This window comes from Drosophila bipectinata, chromosome 2R (assembly GCF_030179905.1).
Source record: "Drosophila bipectinata strain 14024-0381.07 chromosome 2R, DbipHiC1v2, whole genome shotgun sequence".
Lineage (NCBI taxonomy): Eukaryota > Metazoa > Arthropoda > Insecta > Diptera > Drosophilidae > Drosophila > Drosophila bipectinata.
In genome coordinates, this window is record NC_091737.1 from 18,456,477 (window position 1) to 18,482,982 (window position 26,506).

Genomic DNA, 26,506 nt, shown 5'->3' on the forward strand with positions numbered 1-26,506 from the left:
TCACTTTATGCCAGAGTGTCCGAGCCCGACTCGGAGGGTAACAAAGCCAGTGCTGTGTGGTAGGAGGCCCTTTGACAATGGCCTGGCGAAAACAGAATCTCCACCACATTTATTGTTTAGAGCATGGTCGGCACCGGAGCGAGCCGTTCGGGAAATCCAATTAGCCACTGTGTCTCGGGTTGCGGGCCTGTTGACCAGGAAGTTGGCCAGAGCGATCGCAGAATATGATTCATATTTGCGCATTAGACCACCCCTTCCCCTACTCCTTGGCATTCGAGTCGTAAAAGGTAATCGCCAATAATCAGGCGCCGCTCTTTGTTTTCCACTTTGTTGCAATTATGCGAAAAGTCGAAAAGTGACTTCTATAGGAGTGGGTGTTTCTCGGGACTGCTGACGCTTCCTCTGCGATTTCCGATAATTGCCAAAGAGCCCACAAGGCACCGGCTTTCAAGTCTCTGGTCATGCCTGGGATATCCGCAAATTAAAAATGAAAACCTAGCCTCGTAGGTGGAGGAGGTTCTTTGGTTCAATAGCGCCCATACTCGCGTAGCCAGTGGGAGGTTGGCTGGGTTGTGCCTGGCATGGCCAAGTGCTGGACTTCCAGGAATTTAGAAAACAGGAAACAAATCAGATAAATAGTCCCGAGTAACTCGACTACTCAGTCATAAAAGTTGCGTATACGCAGAACTAGCTAGCTTGCAATTAAAGAAAAACAATAGTGAAGAGTCAAGACTTTCCTCATAAATCTACTCAAGACCGAGTCTTCTTAGATGGCCCATTAATCCCGCCATTCTGGATAATGTGATACCAGCGGGGGCTTGAAATTTCACCTTGATTCTTTTCGATTTCAATTGCAAATGTGTCGCCGTGAGGCTTGTCTCTCGATTCCCCCCTTTGCCTGCTTGCCTGGTGCGGCATGTCCAACTTTTTGTGGCAACACATGTTTCCCATTAGCCAATAGAAGAGGCAAAATAATAATAAAAAAAAGTTTCACCCGATGGACGTCTCACATTTCAGCCTCGAACCGACAGCGGACAACCGACAATGAGATGTGCTCCACCATGTAGTCCACCACGTAGTCGTGGATGAGGCTGTTTCTGGCTCGCTCTGTTGTTGTTGTTGTTGTTAATGATGATGTTGACACAACTTGTTAACAGAATAATTTATGCGACACTGACTGGCCAAATGCTTTAAAAAGTAAGAAAAACAAAGTTAGAGCCGGCCGAGGGAGGAGGAATCTATTGCATATTTAATGATGGCGCGAGCAGAGTGTCTCTCCTATCCGGAGTCCGTAGTCCGGAATCCGGATGCGCGTGCTGGCACTGAAACTAGAGATCAAATTAGGAGCAGTGGGGACTACTCTGGTGCCTTTTTACTTTGTTTCTCCTTTGTCATTTGTCAACGTCGCCAGTTTCAAGATTTCAGCCAAGCTGCAGATTCGGCTACAGCTCCCAGCTTCGAGTGTAAAAAATGATAAACGCATTCGCTTATGATGTGTAGAGCTTCCATAAATCATACTCTTCAAGAGTGGCTGCCTGGCCAGAGATCAGGAGGTCGTGGCCGGGAGGAATGGTGGAAAATACGGAATGCACGGAAAATACAAAGAGACAGCCGAAGCGGGAGGCGCCGGAGGTTGCCACGCGACAGCGCTTAGACAAACAAGTGTCGCCTTGGTTTCTGCCCCCCGGACCAGTGATGGAGAGTAGTCAGATTTGGCTGGAGGACGTGGCACTGTGACTAGCATAGTCCTGGCGATTTACGAGCGCCAAGTGGGTCACTAGACACTGGAGGAGCTCTGCCAGCTGGAGCTGGAAACAAAGGGAAAGTTGTTTGGCCAAATGACGGAAAAACTTTGAGTGATTTGTGGAAACTCTGGTTTGAAGGGGAGTTACTCAAGGACATACTCCTGAATGGAACAATCCTTTGGCAGGAATGCCTTTGAAGTTGGCTTTGTGTGTTTTAAGCTGATGCTGGTCTTTTCTTACTACTATTATAAGCTACAAATTACTATAGCAAACAGATACAAGCCCCATAGTTATTTCAATAAGGCCTCCGCCTACAACAATTGATCTCAAAAATATTTTATTTTCGCGCCAACCAACATTCCAATTTTTCTCTCCTACTCTCAGGCACTTATTTTATACCCCTGGTCTTTCAATCGGTATTTTACATATGCAACTTTGATATTTCTTAAATTAGAGAGTTCGGGTTTTCATTGATTCTATTTTGGGCAAAATAATACGACATACCAACTTTCATCAGAAAAGATAACTTTCATTGATGGCTATATCTTTCCCCATAGAGGAAAAAAATTGAAAAAAAAATCTGTAAAATATTTTGTGTCAGGATTTTCATGCAGAATGGTGGAGAATCGATCCAGAAATCGTTTAAGGCACTCCGCTTGAGAATCGGATAAGAATTGGGGAAGTTATAGCCATCACAGTGGGCCCTATAGGGGAAAACCCCATTTTCAAGGGATCCCATCGCGAAAAAAGGACAAAAAATCGAAAAAATATTTTGTCTCAGGGTTTTGATGCAGAATGGTGGAGAATCGATCCAGAAATCGTTTAAGGCACTCCGCTTGAGAATCGGATAAGAATTGGGGAAGATATAGCCATCACAGTGGGCCCTATAGGGAAAAACCCCATTTTCAAGGGATCCCATCGCGAAAAAAGGACAAAAAATCGAAAAAATATTTTGTCTCAGGGTTTTGATGCAGAATGGTGGAGAATCGATCCAGAAATCGTTTAAGGCACTCCGCTTGCGAATCGGATAAGAACTGGGAAAGATATACCCTCACTGTGGGCCCAATAGGGGAAAACCCCATTTTCAAGGGATCCCGTCGCGAAAAATGGACAAAAAATCGAAAAAATATTTGGTCTCTGGGTTTTGATGCAGAATGGTGGAGAATCGATCCAGAAATGGTTTAAGGCACTGCGCTTGAGAATCGGATGAGAATTGAGGAAGATACAGCCATCCCTGTGGCCCCTATAGGGGAAAACCCCATATTCAAGGGACCCATCACAAAAAATGGACGAAAAATCTAAAAAATATTTTGTCTCAGGATTTTGATGCAGAATGGTGGAGAATCAATCCAGAAATCGTTTAAGGCACTCCGCTTGAGAATCGGATGAGAATTGAGGAAGATACAGCCATCCCTGTGGCCCCTATAGGGGAAAACCCCATATTCAAGGGACCCATCACAAAAAATGGACAAAAAATGTAAAAAATATTTTGTCTCAGGATTTTGATGCAGAATGGTGGAGAATCGATCCAGAAATCGTTTAAGGTACTCCGCTTGAGAATCTGATGACAATTGGGGAAGATATAGCCATCACTGTTGGCCCTATAGGGGAAAACCCTATTTTTCCCCCAAAAATAATTAATTAAAAAAAATAATTTTAAAAATAACAGCGCCCTCCTCCTCGATTCTCATCGGTTGCAGTTAAGGGGACCCCCCCCATTCTCGATTAGGCCTGAATAGTTGGAAAATTAATTGTTTATTATACCCTTGCAGAGGGTATTATAATTTTGTCCAAAAGTGTGCAACGCAGTGAAGGAGACATCTCCGACCCTATAAAGTATATATATTCTTGATCAGGATCACCTCCTGAGTTGATATGAGCATGTCCGTCTGTCCGTCTGTCCGTCTTTCTGTCCGTCTGTCTGTCTGTCTGTCCGTTTCTACGCGAACTAGTCTCTCAGTTTTGAAGCTATCGTCTTGAAACTTGGCACACACCCTTCTTTCCTTTGCACGCAGTATATAAGTCGGAACGGCCCGGATCGGCCGACTATATCCTATAGCTGCCATATAACTGAATGATCGGAAATGGTATAACTTTGGTGTTTTTAGAGTTACAGCGTTCAAATTTGACATGAGAGCTATTTTTGGCAAACCATTACGACATGCCAAATTTCATAAGGATCGGCCGATTATATCTTATAGCTGCCATATAACTGAACGATCGGAAGTGAACCATCTTTCGTGTTTTTGAAGATAAAAAGCTGAAACTTGGTACAGATTATATGTTTGGCCAGTTGATCCAACCTACCAAATTTCATTAGGATCGGCCGACTATATCCTATAGCTGCCATATAACTGAACGATCGGAAATGGTACTTGGTAGATATATCAACTTTCGTATTTTTGAAGATAGAAGTTTGGGACTTTTTTAGATTTTTTATTTTTAGTTAATTAGTTTTAATATGATGTAATCATAAGGATCGGCCAACTATATCCGATGTTTGCGATATATATCCGGTTTTAACTGCAAGGGTATATAAACTTCGGCTCCGCCCGAAGTTAGCTTTCCTTTCTTGTTTTTTTTTAATTTTATTTATTGTTCGCTTTTGTTGTAAGTTTTAGTTTTTATAATTTTTTTGTTGTTGTTATTTGTATACCATTACTAAATCCTCTGTAATGATATACAAATTACAACCCCAGCACGAAAAATGGACAAAACATATACAAAATATTTTGTCTCACGTTTTTAATGAATAATGGTGGAGAATCTATCAATCGTTTAAGGTACCTTGATTGAGAATCGGATCAGGATTGGGGAACATATAGCCATCACTGAGGGCCATATAGGGAACTATATCCTATAGCTGATATATAATAACATCCCTCCTATTTTTCCCGATAAGTGCTTCTTTTTGAGTACATGCTATTTAACCATTATTAAGTAGCTTGTTGAACTTTCAATCGATATGCAGTTGGCCTGTTCTTATATTCTAATTATGTGTTCAGCATGTCACCCCCAACTCATACAAAATTGCTTGCAGCTTGGGGTTGAGGTTAGAGTTTGGGGTTGGAGTTGGGTTTAGCGCGGGTGGGTCCCTATGTTGCGGTTGGGGTTGGGTAGCCGACTGAGTCAACACATCGGTCGAGGGTCTGCACCCCGCAGCGCCCAATTCCCCACGGACCACCACTTATGAAATTGAATGTAAACAAATGGAGCCAAGTGGGTTGGCAAACCCCACTCCCACCCCACTCCTGGGCACCCCGACTGACATATCGGCGCCAAGCAGGCAATTAACATGCAATTGTCATAAATCCAGCTTCGGCCAGTGCACAGATTATTAAACATTCATAAAATAAATTACCCAGCAAGTGCATAACTCCCCGATTGATTTTCACGCATTGTTCGGGACGGAGGGTCCTGCCGCCCCAAGAAATCCGGCCACTGAGCTACAACGATGGCGGGCGGAATGGAAAAACATAAACATAAATTCCTTCAAAGTCTCTGAGCGAAACAACAATGGCTTTGAAATCAATTCCAGGGAAGCGTTCATGGGTTAAGTCCGTGGGAGGGGGACGAGGCAAATAAATTTTGTGGATGCAGCGAAGGGGAACAGCCGCCCCAATCGGGGTGCAACTGTTTTATGGCTGTTGTGGCTTGTAAGGGTTGAAACAAAGACTTCTTACAACTCCAAAGGGGCGACTTGAAGGAAAGAAGGCCATAAACTTGAGCACTGGTCCTTACTAGTCGGGTAGTTATTGAAATGTCTGCATAAAATATTTAGTGACCAGAGAGGGTTCTTAACCGCAGATTGAAATAATAATTTTTATTGAAAAATAGTTTCTAAATTGGCGCAATAGTTTGAAGCTATGTGTGAAGGGACTGGGCTGAATCTTGTTTTTTGAATGAAAAGTATCTCTTAGGTAGTTCTCTTCAAGCCATTAAACCAGACTTCATCCAACAGGAACCCAAAATCCAAAGCAAAATGAAACAAAATTACGAGAAACCCACTGAATGTCAATGTCCTCCAACCCAGCCCCAAAAGGCGGCTCCTTCTAGCTCCACTCGTCCGAAAACAAAGGAGAATGGAATGTACACTCAGTATGCACAAAATATATATGCTTTTTATGACATTGCTGACAATTTATGATGCAAATTCCTCGCCCAAGCCATAGCCCCGACAAATTGTCGAGAAATTGCATAAAAATGTAAAAAGTGAAACGAAAAATAATAAAAATGAGAAGAGAAAACAAATTGTTATGCCGAAATCTGAAATCTGTAATCTGAAGCAGTTGCGGATGCACTCCAGAGATACTTTTGGAGAGAGAGGGATAGAAGATGGATTGCAAAAAGAGACAGCATCTGTTCGGGGACAAAGGGCAACCAGTGGGTGCACAAAACTGTTTTGTTTTTGTGGATCTGCGGGATGGCTTTTTATTTCTGTTGATTCATCAGAAAATAAATTGAAATATTCTTGTTGACAAAACCAATCTGGACTCGAACACCAGAACTCTGATGCTGCCTCTGCCCCTACCGCTCGTCGATGGATGATTTATTTAATTTACTAAAACTAACACAACGTGCTAAAATATTTGATAATAAAATCACGTTCACACGCTTGCGGCCACAGATCCATTGGCTGACATCCGCCCGAGCCCCAAACTTCATTATAAAATTATTTGTCTTTTGTTTTCTATTTGTTGGAAGGCTTTTTATTGTTTGGGGCCCGAATTCGTGGAAATCCTTTGCTTCTGGCCTTCGGGGTCATCCAAATGAATCAGTCCCGGATCAATCGAGTCCCAGTCCCAATTCTTTCATCTTGTGCGGTCGGGTCGCTATGTTTTTTCGGGTTAATATGCTGCCAGCAAGTCACCAAAAACAAGCGCAACAAAAAAAGTTTTTTTATAAAAACACACTATTGGCATAATATTTATTGACGATTTGAATAAATAGCCGGATTTCTGCCATGTCAGTCGTGAGTGGTGGCTAACCGCAGCAAAGACCCGCCAAATAATCAAAATAGCAATCAGAATTGTATAATTAATCCAGAATATGACTGACCTAGTGTGGCTGGGAGGATAGTGTTTTTAGGAATTCAAAGAATGTAGAATTAGAATGAAGACTTTGCTTTCCCACACTGCCACAACGGATACCTCTTAACTGATTTCCATGTCATGGCTGTGGCCAAAACGTGGCACAATCTGTTATGAATTTTTATAGAGTTGTCTGTATTTTGTGAAAAAAATTAATTTATCGCCTTCGTGATTGTTCAAATAAAAGGCCAAAATCGAATTCGGCGATCGAAAAAATGGATAGAATTCGACCTGGGCCCCGGTCTGGCCATCATCGTCGTCATCCCGACATGGACATCGGCTCCGACATCGACGTGAACATCAGAAAGTCAGGGGGCGGCGGCGGGGACACGTTGACTGAATTTAAATGAACAAATTAATTGCGTTTGTCAGGCCTGTGGACAGGTTCTGGCCAACGAAATATCAGCCAGCAGCAACAATACGTCTGCCCACACCACTGCAATCGGCGAGCGGACAAAGAATTAATTGGTTTTCGGACACTGGATGAAATATATTTAATTTAGGCTTAATGCCGGCCAGAGATTGCGTTTTAGTGTCGTCTCTCAAGTGTCATTTGGCAGTCCTGTCTCCTATCCGTGTGCGATCGCCAGGCCATTAAACAGTAGACCATTATTCGGAGTTAATCGCCATCAAGGATCACCGCAGTTAGTGATCGAGGATCCCCCATAAATTATCACTTGGTTTTGGGTCTGACACAGCTGCACTGTGGAAAATAAATGGCAGTTCGTTCAGGGCATGACTCACACTATTTCTTTTCAAACTCTATGGCTTTTTCCCAAGTGGACTTCTATGTCCTGCCTTTGGGATACCTTTTTGTTCGATCTGAGTTGACAGTTTTATTATGTTGCTTTTTTGAATTAATTGAGCCGCCCCTTGGCATGGGATTCAAATGAAGTCGTTGTCTTTCCGAGGAATGTCGTAGAAGATGTCTCGGACTCATCTCCGGGGAGTGGAGAACCCGAACCCTTAGGAGGCGACCACACAGTGTGATGCAGACTCACGCAGTTCTTTTGATGAAAACCCCAAACTATTTCTATATAAAGTATATACTGCCTGCGGGTGGCAGACGTTGCCAATTAATAATAATTGATTGGAGATATTAACCAAAATTATGATGATTACCCCTCTTGGCTGGAAGCCCGCAGATACCTCGTAGATAATGGCACATAATTTGGTTGAAAGGCATGACAGATGACCTCATCGAAAGGGGCTTTAAGCTGCCAGTGCAGGGGGAAAATATTTTAATTGGCTCATCACAGCTTTAATGAAAGTAAATATTGCTCTACCTGGTCACTCTGTCAGATTTAAATTATTAAAAATACTCCCCCCCCCGTTCCAAATCAGGTCAGCCTTAATTTTACTTTCATTAATTGTCCAAAAATCACTTAGACAACAGAAGCACCCACCTGCTTCCCTTCTTAAAACTGATTTTCGAGAAATATTAAAAAAATGGGTCGTCGACGAGGCTATGACCATTCACAAGACCAGGACTCAAGTGGCCGTTCCAGAGCCAGGCCCACTCGCTCCGACTCGATCTATATAGATGGGGCACGCAAGGGCCGCCGGTTTGGCAGAGCCAACTCCTCCTGGGACGTCCCACCCGAGGGCTATTCCCACCTGACCCCCCTGCAGTACAAGTCCATGCAGGCCAGCGGCCAGATAGCCTCACGCATCCTGCCGGACCAGCAGCCCACGGCGGAGTCGGCCGCTATTGCGATGGTCACCCGCCAGGCGCGGCGGCTCTATGTGGGCAACATCCCCTTCGGCGTCACGGAAGAGGAGATGATGGACTTCTTCAACCAGCAGCTGGCAGCACTGGACAGCAGCTCCCTCAAGACGGACGGCAAGGCGGTGCTCACCTGCCAGACCAACCTGGAGAAGAACTTTGCGTTCCTGGAGTTCCGGTCCATGGATGAGGCCACCCAGGCCGTCAACTTCGACGGAGTCTCCTTCCGGGGCCAGACCCTGAAAATCCGGAGACCCCACGACTACCACCCAGTGTCCAGCATCAGCAGCTCCGAGATGGCCTTCGCCACCACCACGATAGCCTCGCCCTCGATCATGGTAAGCTCGACGAACCACGTGATCGCCACCCTAGTGCCGGACTCGCCAAACAAGATCTACATCGGGGGGCTGCCGACGTGCCTCCTCGAGGAGCAGATCAAGGAGCTGCTGCTTTCCTTCGGGCAGCTGAAGGGCTTCAACCTGGTCAAGGACTCCAACACTAGTCTGAGCAAAGGCTTCGCCTTCTTTGAGTACGTGGACCCCGAGGTGTCTGATCAGGCCATCGCCGGGCTCAACGGCATGCAGCTGGGAGATCGAAAGCTGGTGGTCCAGCGCTCCATCGCCGGCGGCAGGAACTCGATGGGCGTAACATCTGCGGTCCTGCAGGTGCCCGGGCTAACCGCCATCCCCAGCGCGTACTCGGCCACCGAGGTGCTGTGCCTGATGAACATGGTTCTGCCCGAGGAGCTGCTGGATGACGAGGAGTACGAAGACATCCGCATGGACATCCTGCTGGAGTGCGCCAAGTACGGGGACGTGCGCAGCCTCAAGATCCCCCGGCCCATTCCCAAAGAAGACACTCCAAAATCGGGCTGTGGCAAGGTGTATGTGCAGTTCGAGTCCGTGGACGACTGTCAGAAGGCCATGCGGGCCCTGAGCGGGCGCAAGTTTAGTGGTCGCATTGTGATGACCTCCTTCTTTGACCCCGAGAAGTACCTGGCTGACGATTTCAAATAATAAATGGAGGAATTTTATAGCAATATCTTTCTCAAGTTAGTTTCAACAATTAACTTATAAGTATCTTTAGCTCGTTCATAAGTATCTGTATCTGTATTCAGTGTATCCGTATCTCATTCTTGTCAACCGTTGAACTGCTGTGCTTAAGGCCAAGCCAGCGATAACGAACTTAATCCCTTTTGGAGCCAAGAACCGGCAGTGAGTTCATTGTTTCTGCTGTTTTCGCTTGTTGTGATTTCATCTGCTGCTTAGCGCAGGAATCGCTTTAAGTTATCTGGCCCCGCGATGCCAGGACACGCCCAGAAAGGCTGTCCCCGAATTCAATTAGGCTGGAAGACTTAAGCTGCAATCCTTAAAGCTGCTCCGAAGCTGACACCACCTCCTCCGACAGCTCCACCTCCTGGTCTTAGTCAGCTGGGCTTGGGCTTAATTAAAATTTTAAACTTTACGCTTTATCGCCGGCATTTCTTGGGAATATTCACACCTACCTTCAGCTTATTATGGGGAGCCTCAATGGAGGGCTTCTTATCTCGCCGCACGGTTGCATTTTCTCAGGTTTCACGTTTCGGGGGTTTTGGAGGCACTCGCTTTGGGGTTTTCTTATCTGGAGCTGGTCATTTGGGCGACGGCCGATCATCAATACTCGAACGCGTAATGAAATCGTTGCAGAGAGAGAAAATGGATTGTCTTTCCATTGGGGCTTAGAACTCTGAGCTCAGAAGTGATCAAAGAACTACTTCCAGTGCATGTTGTCTTAAAAGCCTCGAAAGCTGAACGATTTATCAGCGGCAACGACGTCCGCGAACTAAACGCTTTATCGGAGTGGTCGAGATTGCCCAGAGAAGAGGAGATGCTGAGTGGACGAGGCTGTGGACACAAATTAATTCAACGCCTTGGATGTTTGTCATTCACCAGAGGAGTGGCCAGTCGAAGGTAGGCCCTTTCATTCCCTCCACTTCCCCCAAAAAAGAGACTTCTTTCGATGCCGCCTCCAGCCTAGGTCGTCCCAGGGAAATCAATGCTTCGATGGGTAATTAATAAACGCCCATAAAGATGCGGATACAATAAAAATTCCAGGCATTGAGATTGGGCTCAAAAGGGTTCTTTGATTTTGTAGTTTCTCCCCTTCCTTGTTGGTTTTTATGGCCTGGCAGCTGCGCTTTGGGGATTAACTGGATTGACTTCTAATCTCCCCAGCTCCCGGCTCCGGCTCTGGCTGATGCTCCCCCGACTGTGTCCGAGGTTAGGGACTGGCTGGGTTAGGTAATCGAAATTAAGCAATCAAAGCCACAGTTGAGTGAACTCTGTCCCGGGGCTTCCATGCATTTTAATTGCATTCTCATCATTTCATTTGAATATGATGTAGTAGATAATTGTGGGGCTCCTGCCAGAGGAACGCCTCTCTCCGAGGAGTTCATTATTACAATAGGTAGCCCGAAAAGTATCAGAAGCGTGTTCCCCTTATCGGCTCCATCGTATCCCACTTAATTAGCTGGACTGTGGTTGTTGTAGGTGTCCACTAATGATGCTTTAGAGGCTGGAGCTGCGCATAAACTTGCCAAAGATGCCCGATAAGGCGACATCTCCATAAAAATTTGTTCTTCTAATGATCTGATAGTGATACGAGTTCAATTTGTTGGGAGTTAATCAAGATGTATGGAGATTTCAGACTCAAAGGTTAACCTAATGAGCCGGAATGCAAAATCCCCAAAGGTCACTGCCTAATCCATCTGATATCCGAGAAGAACTCGACCAATTAAGCAGCAAAACTTTCCCGGCAACCCTTTGGAGCCGAAGCTCGAATTCAATTACCAAAACCTGTTGCTTTGTTTGGCCTACCCCGCGGTTTAATTCACATTTCCGGTTGCCGGAGAAAAATAAATAAATGGAAGAATAAAGCGCGCACCAAACATGCAGAATAAAATCAAATAAACAAATATTGCTGTGCAGTTGCGCCGAATTCGTAATTTCCCTTCATAGTCCCGACAACAAAGGCTAAAAACAAATTACCAGCGCGAATAATTTCCCCGAAATTTCGACTTGGGTTGCGGGGTTTACGGGTTAGCGGATTGCGCGCGGCCTCACCCACTCCGGCTGTCACTGCCGTTCCAGCGTTCCACGTCGGTTCGTTAATGGCAGCGCAATTAATTCGAGCAAATCGTCTGTGAACCCTTTTTATGACCTCTAAGAGCTTCGCTTCACACTCATCCCCCCTCTCTCTCTCTCTCGACGCCTATGTCTGTCTCTTTTCCAGATAAAAATTCATTAAACGACATCATTGAAGGGCTTTGTTTCGCTTTGAACTGTTTGCCCGCCAACAACAAATGCGGAATAGGACGGGCAGAGCTCGAGGAGGCCCTTCTTAAATGTTTAAAGAGGTTTTTTGTCCACCCTTTCAGGGGGCGACATAAAAGTTGTGCCAAGTTTTTCATTTGTTTAGTTTAAGGATCATAAAAAATGGGAAAATATATAGCCATCTTAAGTTGTTACACGTATATGAATATAAACTTTTCTACAATTGGAATCTATAAGAATTGTTGAGGATTCGCTTTAGGGAGTTGAAACATTGTTGAAAACATTACGATTTTTCAAGGGGCTGGCTCATAAAAATTGAGAAAGATGCAGGTTTGGATAAAGATACATAGGAAATCTCCCCACAAATCAAGGTAGCTTCCTTGAAAATCGGATGACAGTTGGCCAAGATATGCATATTCACGTGTCTCATATATGGGAATCCTGGGTCTGGAAAGAAGTTTCCCCCCAAAAATAGGGAAAATGCAAATGATGCAAATTGACGAAGAATTGTTCTAGAAGTTGATAAAGGTATTCCTTACTAAGATAGTAGGTAAATTGGCCAAGATATGGGCATTCCAAGGTCCTTTACATGAAAATTCTGGTTTCAGAAGGGATTCCCCTACAAAATTTTGAAAAATATCTATCCAAAAAATCGTGTCGAGGTTTTGATGCAGATGATGAGGAATGGTTTTAGAAATCTTTTGAGGTATTCTGTTTTAGGATCGGATATAATTTGGCAAAAATACATATGCATGGATGTGGGTCATAACTCAAAAATTCGGGAATACTAGTTCTCGTAATCATAACAATAAAATAAACCATTAGAAGCCCTTAACTCTTTAGAGAACCTTGTTGAACCACAATACAGTTGATCTATTAGGCGGCTTAAGCGCCATTTGTCTCTGTAAACTCTTCCACAATTCAAACCAAATCCGGGACCAAAATGCGAGTTCGAAGAACCCATTAGAGGACACCCTACTGTGACAAAGGAAAACCAAAAGAAAAGCGGGGTATACTCGAGTAGATTTTTTTTTCAGCCGTAAAGATGGGAGAGAATCTTGCTCGAAACCATCCATATGAAGAAATTTAATTCCTGTTTTAGATGGACCTTGAAAAGGTAAACAAATAGGGGTCTGACCCATACCAAAAAAGTCTATAAAATAATAAAAACTCCCACGTACTTGCCTGATATTAACCCATCTCTAACACGGCGGGACCAGCGCGAAATAACCTGCGAGTCGAGCAGGCTTAATGAGGGTCGTAAAATCAAGCGCCGGGCTAGGCCTCCAGACGGAGACAGAAAGTCCGTCCCTCGGACACGGATGACCTAAAACTAAACCGGCCTGAGAGGGTGTAACAGGTGCCACAGCACTGTGTCTGGCAATGAAATCATAATGCCGATTATGTTCAAGAATGGTGTGTAATGTAGGTAGCTACAAAAAAGGACACTCAGGTCCATTCAGGAAGGATTTTCGGACAATTCAGTTACTATTTTGGGAACTAGCACTCTTTGATGTTCAGCCGCCAAGATTGTTTGATTTGAAATTCCGAAGGGCGACAGTCTGGGATGCGCCATGCAAATGGGTGTCAACTCTGACCTCAAGCGAGGGATAAGACGCATAATCCCGGAGAACTGAACAATAAGAACCAGAGGCGAGGCTGCTCAACAATGGAAAGCACAACTTGAGCTGCTCCAACTGCTCGACTTTCGACTGCTCGCCATAATCCAAACTAAATGTCCAACTTAATTTTGTTTTCAACTGTCCTGGCCCGGGTCTATAGGGCACTGAGAGAATTGTTTCTCCAAAGAGGGAGTGTTATCTTATGGTGGGGAGTGCAGTTCATGTTTTTTTTTTTTTTAAAGATAAAACTTACTTTCCCACTTTAAGTCTTCCTCCAAGAGTCCTAATAGTATTGCAGTCTATCTAGTATGTCTATGATTTATTCCTCAGTTCCTTTTGGTGACGGGCAACTTTGCTATCAAGACTGGCGTTCCAGTGCAGTATGCCTACCTATAGACCTGTCACTGGACTGCCTGCCTGAGGCTCTCGGTTCACTGACCTTTGGCCGGGCCTCTATTCAGAGCCCATTAACTATCTCGTATTTATTTGTTTATTTCCTCTTTTTTTGCTGTGTAACTCCGGGTCCTGCCCGCCGATGAATGCTAGCTTGAAGCATTTGTCCTGCCCTGGAAGCTGCCTTCTCCTCCGCCCTGTGCCCTCCGCCTGTCAGCGCACACAATTCAACTTCAACTTTTGATACTCATCTGAATTTGCATTATTTTCCCTGCTGCTGTTTACGCTGATTCTGATTTTAATCTTCCAGCAGCGTGGCTCTGCTTTTCTCTTTATTTAGTTGGGAGTGTTCTTCCTTCGACTGGTCGTTGGTACCTGCCTGCCTCCGTCCAGGTGAACAGGTTCCATTTCTTTTGTGAGTCGCGTTCTGCACTTTCAACGCACTCCCCACTCCTCTCCCTGCAAACGTCATTCATTTAATTCGAGTAAAAAATGCGCGGATGCTGCGTCAGGAGGAAAAAAGTATCCTAATTGGTATTAAAATTGGTGTTTTTTTTTTTGGGTTTTTAGTTTGCCTTGCTGGCCCATTGTATTCGGGGCATTTGTCTTTGGTCTTCGCTTTCATTCAAATCGCATTTAATGGGAAAACAAAAGGGGAATCAGAGTCAAGGGTCGTAACCGGAGAATACTGGAGCCACTTTGGCCAAAACGCATTTTTCAGATTGCATCGCTGACCAATAGTCGGAGATTAAATCGAAGAGCAAGCGTTCTGTTTCTCCTCCATTCGAATATAACCTTTGCCTCTTAATCATTTATTTTTAAAAAAATTGTATCTTTTGTTTGGCGCTTCCAGTTAAAGCCGATGGCATTGGGGACTTAAAAACGGATTAAGTTTAAATATCGCCACTTACACGTAATTAAGTTTGCCGCGTTTTTCCATTCACATAAATATAATGCACTGTCCAGGCACGCAAAAATAATTAAGCCGTCAATAAAATTGTATTAAAATTTAAATAGGTCTGTGGGAAGTGAATATTATTAAAGGTTTCAAAGTGGGCTTTAATAGAATAATGTGGTTGTTAAGGTGGTCAGGTTCAAGTTCTTACAGAACTCCGAAGAACAGAGTTCCCCTTTGTGGATCGTATTACTCCGAAAGTCTCTCATGCCTTTTTATAAAAGAGCTGTTAAATGGCTGACACATGTATTAGGTTTAAAAGTAATAAGAATATTTAAGTAATTTTTGAATGAACATGTAATATGGGGAATGGTAATGGGCTTACCAGTGGGAAGGTAAGAACTCTTACTTTACTCTCTTATTTTGTCTTATTTCTTATTTATTCTATTTAGGGACTTACATTTTAATAACACCACCGATTGTTCTGAATGTCTTGTAATTTTAATATTATGAGCAACCATTAAGAATTCTATTATTTATTAGTACAATAGCCCTACCAATATCCCACTTTCTAGCCAACAAACATGATATTACCAATAACAGAGGTTCCACTCCATAACATAGCTCTCTCTTTCATTCGCTCTCTGACATTTCCGAGGCGACGCATGCGCGGGCCCTTCTGTGAGCCGAACAGTATCCATGAGATACGCAGTGTATCCGAGAGATGCAAACATAGCATAACATGCGTTCCACACCCGATGCAGTCGCGCTGCCGATTCCCAGTCGAGTTCGGGTATCCGTGAGATACAACTCAGTGTATCCGAGAGATTCAAGCGTAGCGGTACTCGAAGCAGTCGGGCGGGTGTAGCGTTCATTCAGAAAGTCCAACGTCGCGTTTGTGGCCCGCGTGCGTCTTCGATTCGGAAAGATCCAATCTGAAGCCAGAGATCTACATAGAAACCCCATAAGTGATACAAAATTGGAAGAATTCAAAATTAAAAATCGCAAAAATAAGCGCAAGATCTTTGTGGTTCGTCGCGAGTTCCTTGGCACTTCGTGAGAGAAACACAAGGCCTTCAAAGCCAGAAGCTAATTGTTTGAAGCTCCCATGACAGCGAAAAGGTGAAAGAATTGAAAGATTCAGCTGCAGTGCTCAGTGTGATTGCCATTCGCGTGGCCTAGTGTCTGAAAGTGTGTAAACCAGAGGCTAAGGCCCCTCAGGAGGATTCCAAGCGGATTACAGAAAAGGATTAAATAACAAAGTAATTTGCATATCTAGAAAATAAATTAAAATCATGACAACGACTAGGCAGTAATTTATGCACGAATGTTCAGCAGGATCCCTCCGCTCCCCAAGGACCAGCGCCAGCGGATGTCCGCTCATGTCCATGTTGCGAGTCAATGAAATTTTTAATTGTGCACGCGTGTCCAGGGGGCTGACCCCAGCACCCTCCCTCATGGCCCCCCTTTGGTTACACCTGTCCTGGGGCAGGGGGTTTCTGCGGCTTTTCCAGCCTGGCGTGCCCGCTGGCTCCGCCCCCCTCGATGTTATGTTCATGTTTCCCGCATATTTGTCATGGGGATCGCTTGGATGGACGCCTGACAGGGCAAGCTCAATCCCGAAGGCAGTGGGTACTTGCCCCCGGGAGCCCTGGCGCGGAAAATGCAACTCTGAGGGATCGGGACTAGTACTACTTTTCTGTTTAATAAGCCCAACTTTGATAAAGGAAAATCCCTTTAAAACAAGTTCATTATAAATCTGGAAAGTGAAAGCTTAAGGACCTTAAATTTCATTCTATTATCCTCTATTGAAATCCTTTGGTGGATTAACTTGCAGGATCTGATTTTTCCGCCCTTCTGCTTCACTAACTTTATTAACCCGCAAGTGGAGTTTTCAGCTGGTTCCGCCCTTGAGCTTGTGCCCAAATCCTCACTTGTTTTCAATTATCATGTCATCTCGCCACCCCCGTTTGTGGCACTTTCATCCCCCGCCCAGGACCTACTCAGTGCTTGCCACAAGCCGTTGCACTTGAACTCCATGCTGGTAATTCGGAAAATCCCCCTTTTGTCGGACGGAGCAGAATTTACTATCGCCACCAATGCCAATTGTCCACGCTCCCTGACTTCCTTCCTGCCCCAGCTCCTGTCTCTCTCCCCTGCTCCTTTTGGCCACTTCCTCAGTCCCCCCTGTCGTTATGTTTTTTGCGGTCAGTTGAGGCCGCGTGCCAAGTTTCCATTGTGTGAGTGTTTTCCGTGTTTTCATTTTTTGTACCCATTAGTGGAAGACCTCAAGGGTATTTTGGAGTACAAAATAAAAAAGGAAATTAGGTACAAATATTTTAAACTAATAAATTGGTATTAGAAGAGCACTTTTAGAGAGGAATTTTGTATAATTATCTTTCAAAAAAAGAGGTTCTAGTAAGATTAGTAACGGGTATCTCACAGTCCTAACTAGAGTGTCATATAGTGTGTGTTTTGAAAGGACATGGAGCTCCTCATGCGTGCCTCCTGTGGTCCTCCTGTGTGTGCGAGGCAAAGAGCAGCAGCAAAAAGTAGGAGCAAGTGGGGGTCAGGGAGCAAAGGCCGCCACTGAGCTGACCTCGCGTCGCCTGCAGCGTTAATTTATAATTTACTCTCGACTCACTGAAATCGCCTAGCCACCCCCCAGCCCCTCCACCTTTGAAAGCTCCCACTTTTATTATTATTATTATTTCTGTGCGTTTCCACGCGCTTTTCCTTGCCCAAGTCCTGGCCAGGCCGCAGCAAAAAAAAGGTCCTTCCATCTGCAACTTTTTGCCACTTTTGACTTTTTTACATTTGCCGACGGGCCCAGCCCCACCCACTCCCACCTCCCGCCCCCTCTTTGTTGTGTTTTCCTTGTCGGGTTATTGTTGTTGTTGCGGTGTCCCTTCATTTACTCGCAAACACAGGACGAGGACAGACAGGACGAAGCATGGGGCATGGCGCAAGGGGCATGGGGCATGGAATTTCCACCAAAAACCTGCTCGCATTTTGGCCTTTTCCACTACTTGCTGCTGGCTCCTGTTTTTAGTGCCTTAATTTATTTGTCAGTGTATTGTTTTTGCTTCTGCGGTTTCTTTTTTTTTTTTTTGGGGCATGCTCCTTCATTTTTTGTTCGCTTTACATTTTTGACTTTTGACCCCGCGACTGTTGCTCCTTCTCTTCTTCGCATTTGCCTTCTTCTTGCTAGCTTGTTTGTTGTTTTAATTAATTTGTAAATTTACTCGCCCAGATTAAGGCAGAAGAGAGCCAAATTAGCCCGAGACCTCGCCGACAATGCAGATGGACGACAGATGTCAACTGGGGCTGAGGGTGGAGTCCTCTCGAGGGTGGTGTGAGGTCGGGAAAATAAAAATAAAGTGAGACATGGGCATTAAAAAACAAACAAAACAAGTTTCTTGTGGAAAGTTGGCCAGAGATTTGAGATTTCAGGAATGTTGAAAGTGGATTAGCAAAAAAGCTAAATGGATGGTGCTTGTTCAGTCATTTAAGTTGTTAGATAATTAATACTGCAATAGTATAGACTATTAAGATGGTAAAGTGAATCACATACCAGAAGCAAAAGGCGGAGTCACCTCCCAAAAGCCTCCTAGGCAAGAATCTCGGGTTTCTTAAGCAAACACTGTCTGGTATTGTTGTTTACCTATATGGCTGTGTTTTATCAAATGTCCCTGTCATTCTCGGCTTACATGCCGGTGAACCGAGTCTGTGCCTTCAGGAAACCCCCAGGCAGTCAGTCGTGCAGTCTTCAAGTCGGCCAATAAAATAATTCAATTTCCTGCACCGAGCAAGTGAGACAACAATTTAATTGTCCAACAAAGGCTGGCGGAATTAAAAACAGTACAAATGAGTACGCAAAATGTTGTGCAGCTGTTTTTTGGCCAGAATGTTACTTGAAGCATTAACTTGGTCTTAACCGCAATGGCGAAACTTTGTCTTAGGAGTTTGTGTTCCTTTGGCCGAAAGAGAAAGAGAGTCTATTGACAGAAATCCGAGGGCTGAGAGCCTCAGATGCCAAGGCAAATGAAGTCGGCCAATAAAATGGCTTGCGGTGTCTGGGCCAGAAACGAATTCCGAATTAAACAAACAAAAAACTCCCAAATGTGCAATTAAAAAATTTTACAGTCATAACTTTTTATTACGGAGCATAATTCAGGACCGGAGAGGGGCGGCATGGCAGGGTCCTTCGTGGAGAAGGACTTCACTGCGCGTGTTTAATTTCGTTTTCGTCCTGTTTTTCCAATAAATTTTCTTCCTTTTTGCACGCAATTTCCCCACTTGAACTTTTTCCCACTGCCTGCTCGTACTCCCCAAAGTTTCCCTCATATTTTTGGATGGCGGGTGTACGAGTGAGTAGCCACCAAATAGGTCCTACTTTTATGTGTCTGTTTCGTCAGTTTTCAGTTTGTTTACTCGCTGGTTTCACTTTCCGACTTTAGATCCCTATCGCTGCCCGGGCGGTCTCGTTTCATATTTTTTTATTGCAACTAAATGTCGACACGTGGATGGTTTAGCATAAACCTGCACACAGTTTTTATTAGATGCATTTTAATTGGAGCCTCGCCTGGGGGGTCTGCTGTGGCCATGTCGGGCGGCCGAGATTCTATCGTGGGATACAGGAATTGGAGCAATGGGCGGTAAATGGTTCAAGAATCTTAAATTACCATCTAGCTTCTGTCCATGACGTGATGTTTTAATCAGTTAGTTCGGCTAGAACATACAGTTTCGAAGGAAGTCACCCTAGTAACCCTATTCCTCCATTTAACACATGTGAAAGGCACTAACCCGCGCCCATTTAGCTGTCCTACAGCCAATAATTGTCGCTCCGACTAAATAATGCATAAATAATGCAGAGCCGGGCGGCAGGGATAACAAACTGAAACACAGGATCGGGCAGGGCGGACGGGGATATTAACCCGCTCCAGGGCCGTTAGTGGATTTGTCGACCAACAAAGTGAGAAAACCGCAACGGAGCGGCATAAAAAATGCATAAAACGAGGACAGAATAAAGTCATAAAGTAAAAATTGCAGACAGGGGAAAGGAGCGTCCCGAGACCCGGGGAATAAAGGAGTGTATGTGTTCTGGGTTGGTTGGGCTGGGATGAAAGGGGAAAAAAAAGGGAAACGCTGTTGTGGAGCTCGGGTCTTGTTTGAGGTTTCAATAGGTCATAATTCACGCCTAGTCGCCGCCGCTCGTCCTCCCTTTCAATTTCCCCCTCGTGCAGCCTGGCCTGTCGTTAACCGTCTTGGTTGGGAAAAAAAAGGAATATAGGAAGGCAGGCGTGGGTGTTCCATTGGCGCCACAACGTATTTATATAAGAAATAGACAAGCTACAATGTCAGAGGGGAGAACAGGTCGGGTGATTGTCCATAATATCTATAAAGGGTAAGAACAGTGGTACAACGGGGTGGTGTTAAAAAGATCATATTTTATATTCTGAATGGAACCAGAACCCTGAAAAGTACTACCCTTTCTTAACTTTTAAAGCTAAATAAAGGATGGAAAGTGAAAGTGTTATAAGATATGATATAAGAAAGAGAATGGCAGAAGTATCTTTACCCAAATATATCAAGTCACTAAATAGAACCTTAATTTCGTAATTCTAACTTTAAAACCTTATTTAATATGTAAAAAGTAGTATCTAGATGTAGATAGCATTATCTATTCAGCACTACTATTTACTACTCCTAGTAGGTAGTAGGAAGAATGGTATCCGCACTTTCTCGCTTCCCATCCAGTTGCCCCACTCTTGGCACTTGTGCAGTGTGCAAATTTGTTTTGGTCGCTGGTGTCGTGTTTGTTTTTACATTAGTTGTGGTCTGTCTCCGGCTGGCCACTTGGCGGCAAGGAGGTGGAGCTGACAAGGACCAGGGGCTGGCTGGAAGGTGGCAGGGCGGTGTCTGATGCCTGGCTTTGTCTTCTTTATGGCTGCTAACGATGAAAAATGTTTGCGTGGTGCGTGTTTCAGCGCCCGCTGGGCTGTGCCGGTGGTGCCCTTTCCTTCTTCCGCCTTTCAGCGTTTTTAGTTGCCCCGCAGGACCCAAGACCCTCTTTGCATGCGTGGTCTTTTGTGCATATGTCAGAGTCGCACTTAGGAGTCACAAAAACACCACAAAATATTATAACAGAAGCAGAGCAGTAGAGACGCATTAAATACCCTTTAAAGTTAAACAATTTTTTTAAAGAAAGTTACTGAGTATTTATAGTACCTTCCCAGCTTACTTTCAAGTCCTTCATGTTTTCCTGCGTTCCTCTTGACTTTAAGAAGATGTAAACGCTGTGAAAACTTTCATCCTACTTTCCCGCTCGTCGGGACTAAAGTTAATCCCCATTAGAGGGGTGGGCGTGGCCGGGGGCTGGCGTCAGCTTTAGGGTTGTCGCCCGCAGGTAGTCGCAGCGAGGGGTAAGTGGATAAAAAAATGGAGGGGTCGGGGGCCGCAGTCAATGGCACTTTGGGTTATGGCCATAAAGTGCCTGCCGTGGCCCGAACTCTGGCACAAAGTGGTCTATGTCTGGCGTGGCTCATGCTTCTTCTTAGAGGGGCTTACGCAATGCGACTTCTCACCTCCCACCTCATACCTCCGGCCTTTGAAAGTCCAGCGTACATAATTAAGATCGCGTGCCGAGCTTAGTCCGCTTAACTAACTCGACATTAGTCGGTGGGGGAAGTGGACTTTCTCAGATAACACTTCGTATATCAGTGGATATTTATGCAGGCTAATGCAAGTCCTTTTTTGGGAGTCAAGGCTCACCGATAAAAAGGACGATTAGCCTAATGCAGTGATGACAGATGTCTAGACGCAAAAGTCTCTTTAAAGCCACGATGGAGGGGAACCAAATCAAAGCTCGGCGATATTATGCAATCTGCGATAGCCGGTTGCTTTTTATGGTAATTAAAAAATAATAAAAGCCGAGATAAAAAGGAGAGAGATAAGGGGCGGGGAAATCCAATTAATTTCACACCGAAGCCAATTAAGATGACAGCCAGGAAGGGGGAGGCTGGATCGGAAAGCCGAAGAAATCCTGTTGCTCCTCTCGCCTGAGCAAATACCCACTCCTACCCACACCTCACACCTCCAGCATAGACCGCCAATTAACACACGTACGGAAACGAGACAGAGACGGGCAGAGGGCCGGGGAAAGAGATGGCACGTGCGAGGGAAAACCGCACAATGCAAACGCAATGAGACTTCCGCCCGAAATACAAAATCAACTCTAGGGCCGCATCAAAGCAACACCCACGCCTCGGCTTTTACGCAATTTTTGCCAAAGCGAAGGTCCTGAAGGGAAGCCAAGACTCGTACAAGAACAAACAAACAGCGGGCCAATAAAATACGCTCCTAACCCTAAAAAAAAGCTACTTGGTACGCGGCTTAAAGGAAAAATAAATATCCAAGTACATCGGAGTTTGTGTGGGAAAGTGTCACAGTTTCCCCTGGCAGCCGCCCTGCCTCCGAGGTTGCATTTGAAAATAATTTTCCAGGCATTTGTTATCCATATGAAATGTTTCAAGGATGTGCGACGACCTCCTGCCTGCGATGGTGTGCTGTGTGTGTGTCTGTGTGCCTTTTGACTCGCAATGCGGCTCTTTCCGGCAGAAATCCCACGAGTTTATCGGCTGCTGTCCTGATTCTACTCTGAAGGGTCCTCTTAAAAAGAGTATATTAGGCAAACAATCAATATTTTAAAGAAAAAGCAAAAGTTATTGCAAAATGGCTACAGAATTTGCAGTTGCGAGTATGTATAATATTTGTACCATACTTTTCTGTGCAACTTTTTGTCAAGGGTATGCGGCAGGTCTAGTAACTCCCACTTTCCTATTCCACCTCTTTGAAGGATAAAAATAAAAATGCATTTTTTAGTACTCTGTGCGGAGGAGGAGACTGTGAGCAGGGGGGGCCTCCTCCATTAAATAAACAATTTTTTTGTCATAGATACGCAAACACATACAGTGTATATATGGTACATGGGATATATGTTTTATGAGCCATCGTGTGTGCTGGGGAATTGTTGACATTGAAATTTAACAGCTCTGCTTCGCTCCCCCATTGTCGTGGGCCTCTGTGCACCTGCCCCCGTGCTTTGGCTTTTTGCTTTTAATTAAAAATAAATGTATGGAGAAACATTTGTGAAAATAAATACTCGGAAAATGAATAAATTCGAGAATATTTACCCAAAGCCTGTTTGCCCTGGCTTGCCGAAATACTCTTCAACTCTGTTTGGTTTTGGATCGGGGGATAAGCACTGGTCTCCATGGCAGGATGCTCCTAATTTCCCAAATTCGAAAATAAACTGAAATATTTTTGCTGGCCATATAAACCCATTGTTGTTTGCTGCGAAAGCCATTTTAATAAAAGATAAAGAGAGCATCCATGCAATTAGTTGCGAAAACAAATAAAAGTCCGGCTTACAGGCTGTCCTAGCAGGGATTTGCGACGCACTGTGACTCGACTGTGAAAATATTTCATTAAAAGAGAAAGGAGAGCCAGTCGAATAAAATATTAAACCGTATTATTTAAATGGCCCCGACGAGGCAACAAAAATTGTTTTTTGCTGGGCTGCTTGCCACTCGAAAGTCTGCAAAAAACTCTTTTAAAGAAGATGCTCGAGTGGAAGAAAAACAAAAGGCAGCCGGAGCGAAAAACGAGATTCGCTCCTTGGCTGGCAAGGAGATTGTAACGCGAGTCGGGCTGAAATAGAAGTTACATTCTATTATTAACAACGCCACTCGTTCCTGCCACTTCATAAACAGCAGCAGACTGCCGAGAATGAGAAGAGCAATATGAAACAATGGCTGAGACAATGGATGATGGCCAGGACTGGAGGACAGACTGGATCACAGACGACAGGACGACAGCAAGGAAAACAGCAACAACGACAAGGGTGACGACGTCATCATCTTCAACAAAGTGTTGACATCTTTTTGCCCATTCATTGTGTGTCGCCGGTCCATCCATCTCTTTGCCACCGTGTCCGTGTGTCCCTGTGTCCCAGTGTTCCAGTGTTCCAGTGTCCGTGTCTTGCCCTCCAACTCCCCCAACGGGCAACAATCCTTGACTAACGCTATTCGTCCTTTTTAATTAATTTCACTTACTGCAGTCTTGCCATCCTCTGGCTTCCTAACAGACATCTTTCTACAAGGAGAACAGTGAAAAAATCTCTGAAAACAAATAGTTTTCCTTTTGTTGAGAAATTTAATTAAAAATAATTAATATTTTACTCAGGGGGTGGTATTTAAAATTTCTATAACCTCCTAGATTTCCATGAAGCCTTAAATGCATTGATTTTCCTAAGTGTAGAGCTTCAATATGTCTATGTGACACGGTCCAGCCTTAGAGGGAGGTTCTGGGGAAGTTTCTTCATAAATTTATAAGCGTCACGTTGCTGACACTTTCACATATCTTCTCCACACACTTTTTGCAGCTAGTGGCTGCCTCTCACCTGTGCCCCAGATAGGCAGCCAGAGACGTGGGTGCTGGGATTGGGATTCGGGGCGCCACAGGATGCTTAGGGGCGCTCGATGGGGCTCAGTGGAACAAGAAGAAAGACCAAATCACTTATGCAAATTGGCTGGGAATTTCTCGCATTGTTCACTCCTTTATGCGTTTGTGAGATGTTCACAAAAAAATAAACATAAAACGTTAAGGTATAAGGCTTTTAAAATACCAGGATTTAAGGAAAAATCTTTCCTGAAAAGTATTTGTTCAAGACTTGAACTGAAGAAAGATATAAAAAACCCAGAAATTAATCTGATAATCTCTGGCACACTTAACACCTTTCTGCCTCGGATAAGTGGCCGTATCTTATCCAACCTGGTAGTCATTCCTTGCACCTGCCTTCTCGGCTGGCCATTATTTCGTCGGGAGTTACAGAATGTCCAAATTAAATAACCATGTGCTCCCCCCGTGAGTTATGGGTCGAGGCGCCCGCCCCTGTGTGCTTGCGGAGAATAAGATTTCCCGGACAACAGGTTTCCATTATGGGCGTGTTTTCTCCATTGTGCTGGATCCTGCAGGTCCCGCTTTGCATAATACATAAATATTTTCTATTTGCCGCCATATTCCATTCACGGCTTACTTACTACAGGGTGGAAAAAGGGTTCTAGATTGAGATTTATTTAAATATTTAAACTATTGTAGAGCTTATTAAAAATTACAGAAAGTATGTGGAGTATAAAGGATAAGTTTTGTCCTGAAATCCTTAAGTACTTGGCCCTCTTTTGGCTCGGTGTAGCAGCGTCTGGGGCCTCGACTCCTGGGACTCGAGTGGCAGCCATAGGCACAGCATAAATAAGCAGGTGGAGCCAGGTGGCAGGGTGGGTGGTGGCCTGGCTGCTTGCCACTCGTCACTCACCCATTTCGCCATTTGCCATTCATGCGTCGTCCTGTTCTCAGACATCATTCATACAAATGTCTGAGCCTGCCACTCCTGCTCCTGGCTCGAACGCCATCCTCCCTGCGTTTTTATTATTTATGTTACTCATTCGACTCGTATCCTGCTTGTTGATTGCTTTACCTACACGTGTAGTTTCTCCAGTGGCTCCTGTTCTTATTTACCAATTCCTGTGGCTCCCTCGGAATCCCCTTCTTTGCCTGCCGAGTGGATTGAAGTTGAATTTTTTCCTTTTTTCTGCAGGGGCTGGATCTGGGGCTGGTCCTTTGTTTAGCTCGCCTCGTCGCGCTAATATTATGAATGGCAACTCATCCATTGTAGCCAGTTTTCCGAGGTCCTTGCTGCTGATGTTTTGGGTTCTCCCCTGCTGTTTTGTGGAAAATTGTGGCCGTTCTTCCCACCTTGATAACTAGAAGCTCGAGGAAAGGACAGGAGCGCAGACTACAAACTATACTTAACTTTGGTTTAAAGCTTTTTAAGGAAAACTAGCTATACTCCACACTTTATACTCTCCTGTATGGGATCGAGGAATATGTTCACCCAAGTCCCCCTGGGTACGCCACTGTCCTGTTTTCCGCAAACCGTAAAAGTGTCAATGTAAGCTCCGACCTGCGTGGGGCATGTGCCTCGTATGGCTGTGTGGGTGTTTATATTAGATGAATCGTCGCAAGCCCCCTTTGACCAAACAAAATGCTGCTAAATTGCTTCAAGAAAGCGCCAGAAAGGAGGCAAACAAAGTAGGGCATATAAGTAACACACAAGCACACGTGGATGGGGTCCCAAAACGAAAGGGAAAGTGCCCGGAAGTTGGGGAGCAGATACTTAAATCCTTGTATTAAGTTATACATCACCTGGTAGGGAACTGGAGCCTCGGTCTGCGGCTGACGGACTGCGTGCAATATTTTCGTGTCCTCCCCCAGGACAACTTCCATTCGGCTGGCCTTCTGCCGGGTACTGGGTGCTGGGCAATAAAAAATCGAGGTCACTTTGTTTTGGCATGTTGAGAGGTTGACAGAAGCGTACTTTCGTAATCCATGGTGTGTCCCTTTCGCCCAGAGAGCGTTTGTCGGCTGACATTATTGTTAAATATAAAAATATTTATTTATTTATTATTCACACTGCTGTCAGGTAATCTATCAGCGATATGGCTCCCAGGATTCCAGTTCTGTCATTTTAAATATTTAACTCTTTGAAGAAGTGAGGATCATGGTCTCCTCTGGTGGTTCCTATATGGGAACTTTAAATTATGGCCATAAGACTAGAGGAGCAAAGACTTCGCACCAGAAATGCAAATCAGACAGCAGAGTTCA

At 44.7% G+C, this 26,506-nt stretch overlaps 2 protein-coding genes and 1 long non-coding RNA gene across 4 annotated transcripts in view; 2 read left to right on the forward strand and 1 right to left on the reverse strand.

Annotated features, from left to right (window-relative positions):
• Window positions 1-8,182: 8,182 nt before the first annotated feature.
• Window positions 8,183-9,594, forward strand: LS2 (Large Subunit 2). Its single transcript, XM_017241042.3, has one exon. The coding sequence runs from the start codon at window positions 8,285-8,287 to the stop codon at window positions 9,575-9,577; it is 1,293 nt and encodes a 430-aa protein (XP_017096531.2). The 5' UTR covers window positions 8,183-8,284; the 3' UTR covers window positions 9,578-9,594.
• Window positions 9,595-15,585: 5,991 nt separating this feature from the next.
• Window positions 15,586-26,506, forward strand: part of side-V (sidestep V) — a 38,347-nt gene continuing 27,426 nt past the window's right edge. The window contains exon 1 of the mRNA XM_017241323.3: window positions 15,586-16,044. The gene's annotated coding sequence lies outside the window, so the exon portion shown is untranslated. The remainder of the gene's footprint in view (window positions 16,045-26,506) is intronic.
• On the reverse strand, window positions 24,983-26,359 carry LOC138926136 (uncharacterized). 2 transcript variants are annotated; one of them, XR_011442497.1, is made up of 4 exons: window positions 26,220-26,359; window positions 26,048-26,157; window positions 25,320-25,831; window positions 24,983-25,259 (listed from the first exon to the last, which is right to left on the reverse strand). It is a non-coding gene; the product is annotated as an uncharacterized lncRNA (long non-coding RNA). The 2 variants fall into 2 exon arrangements; XR_011442496.1 differs by having other exon boundaries at window positions 25,320-26,157.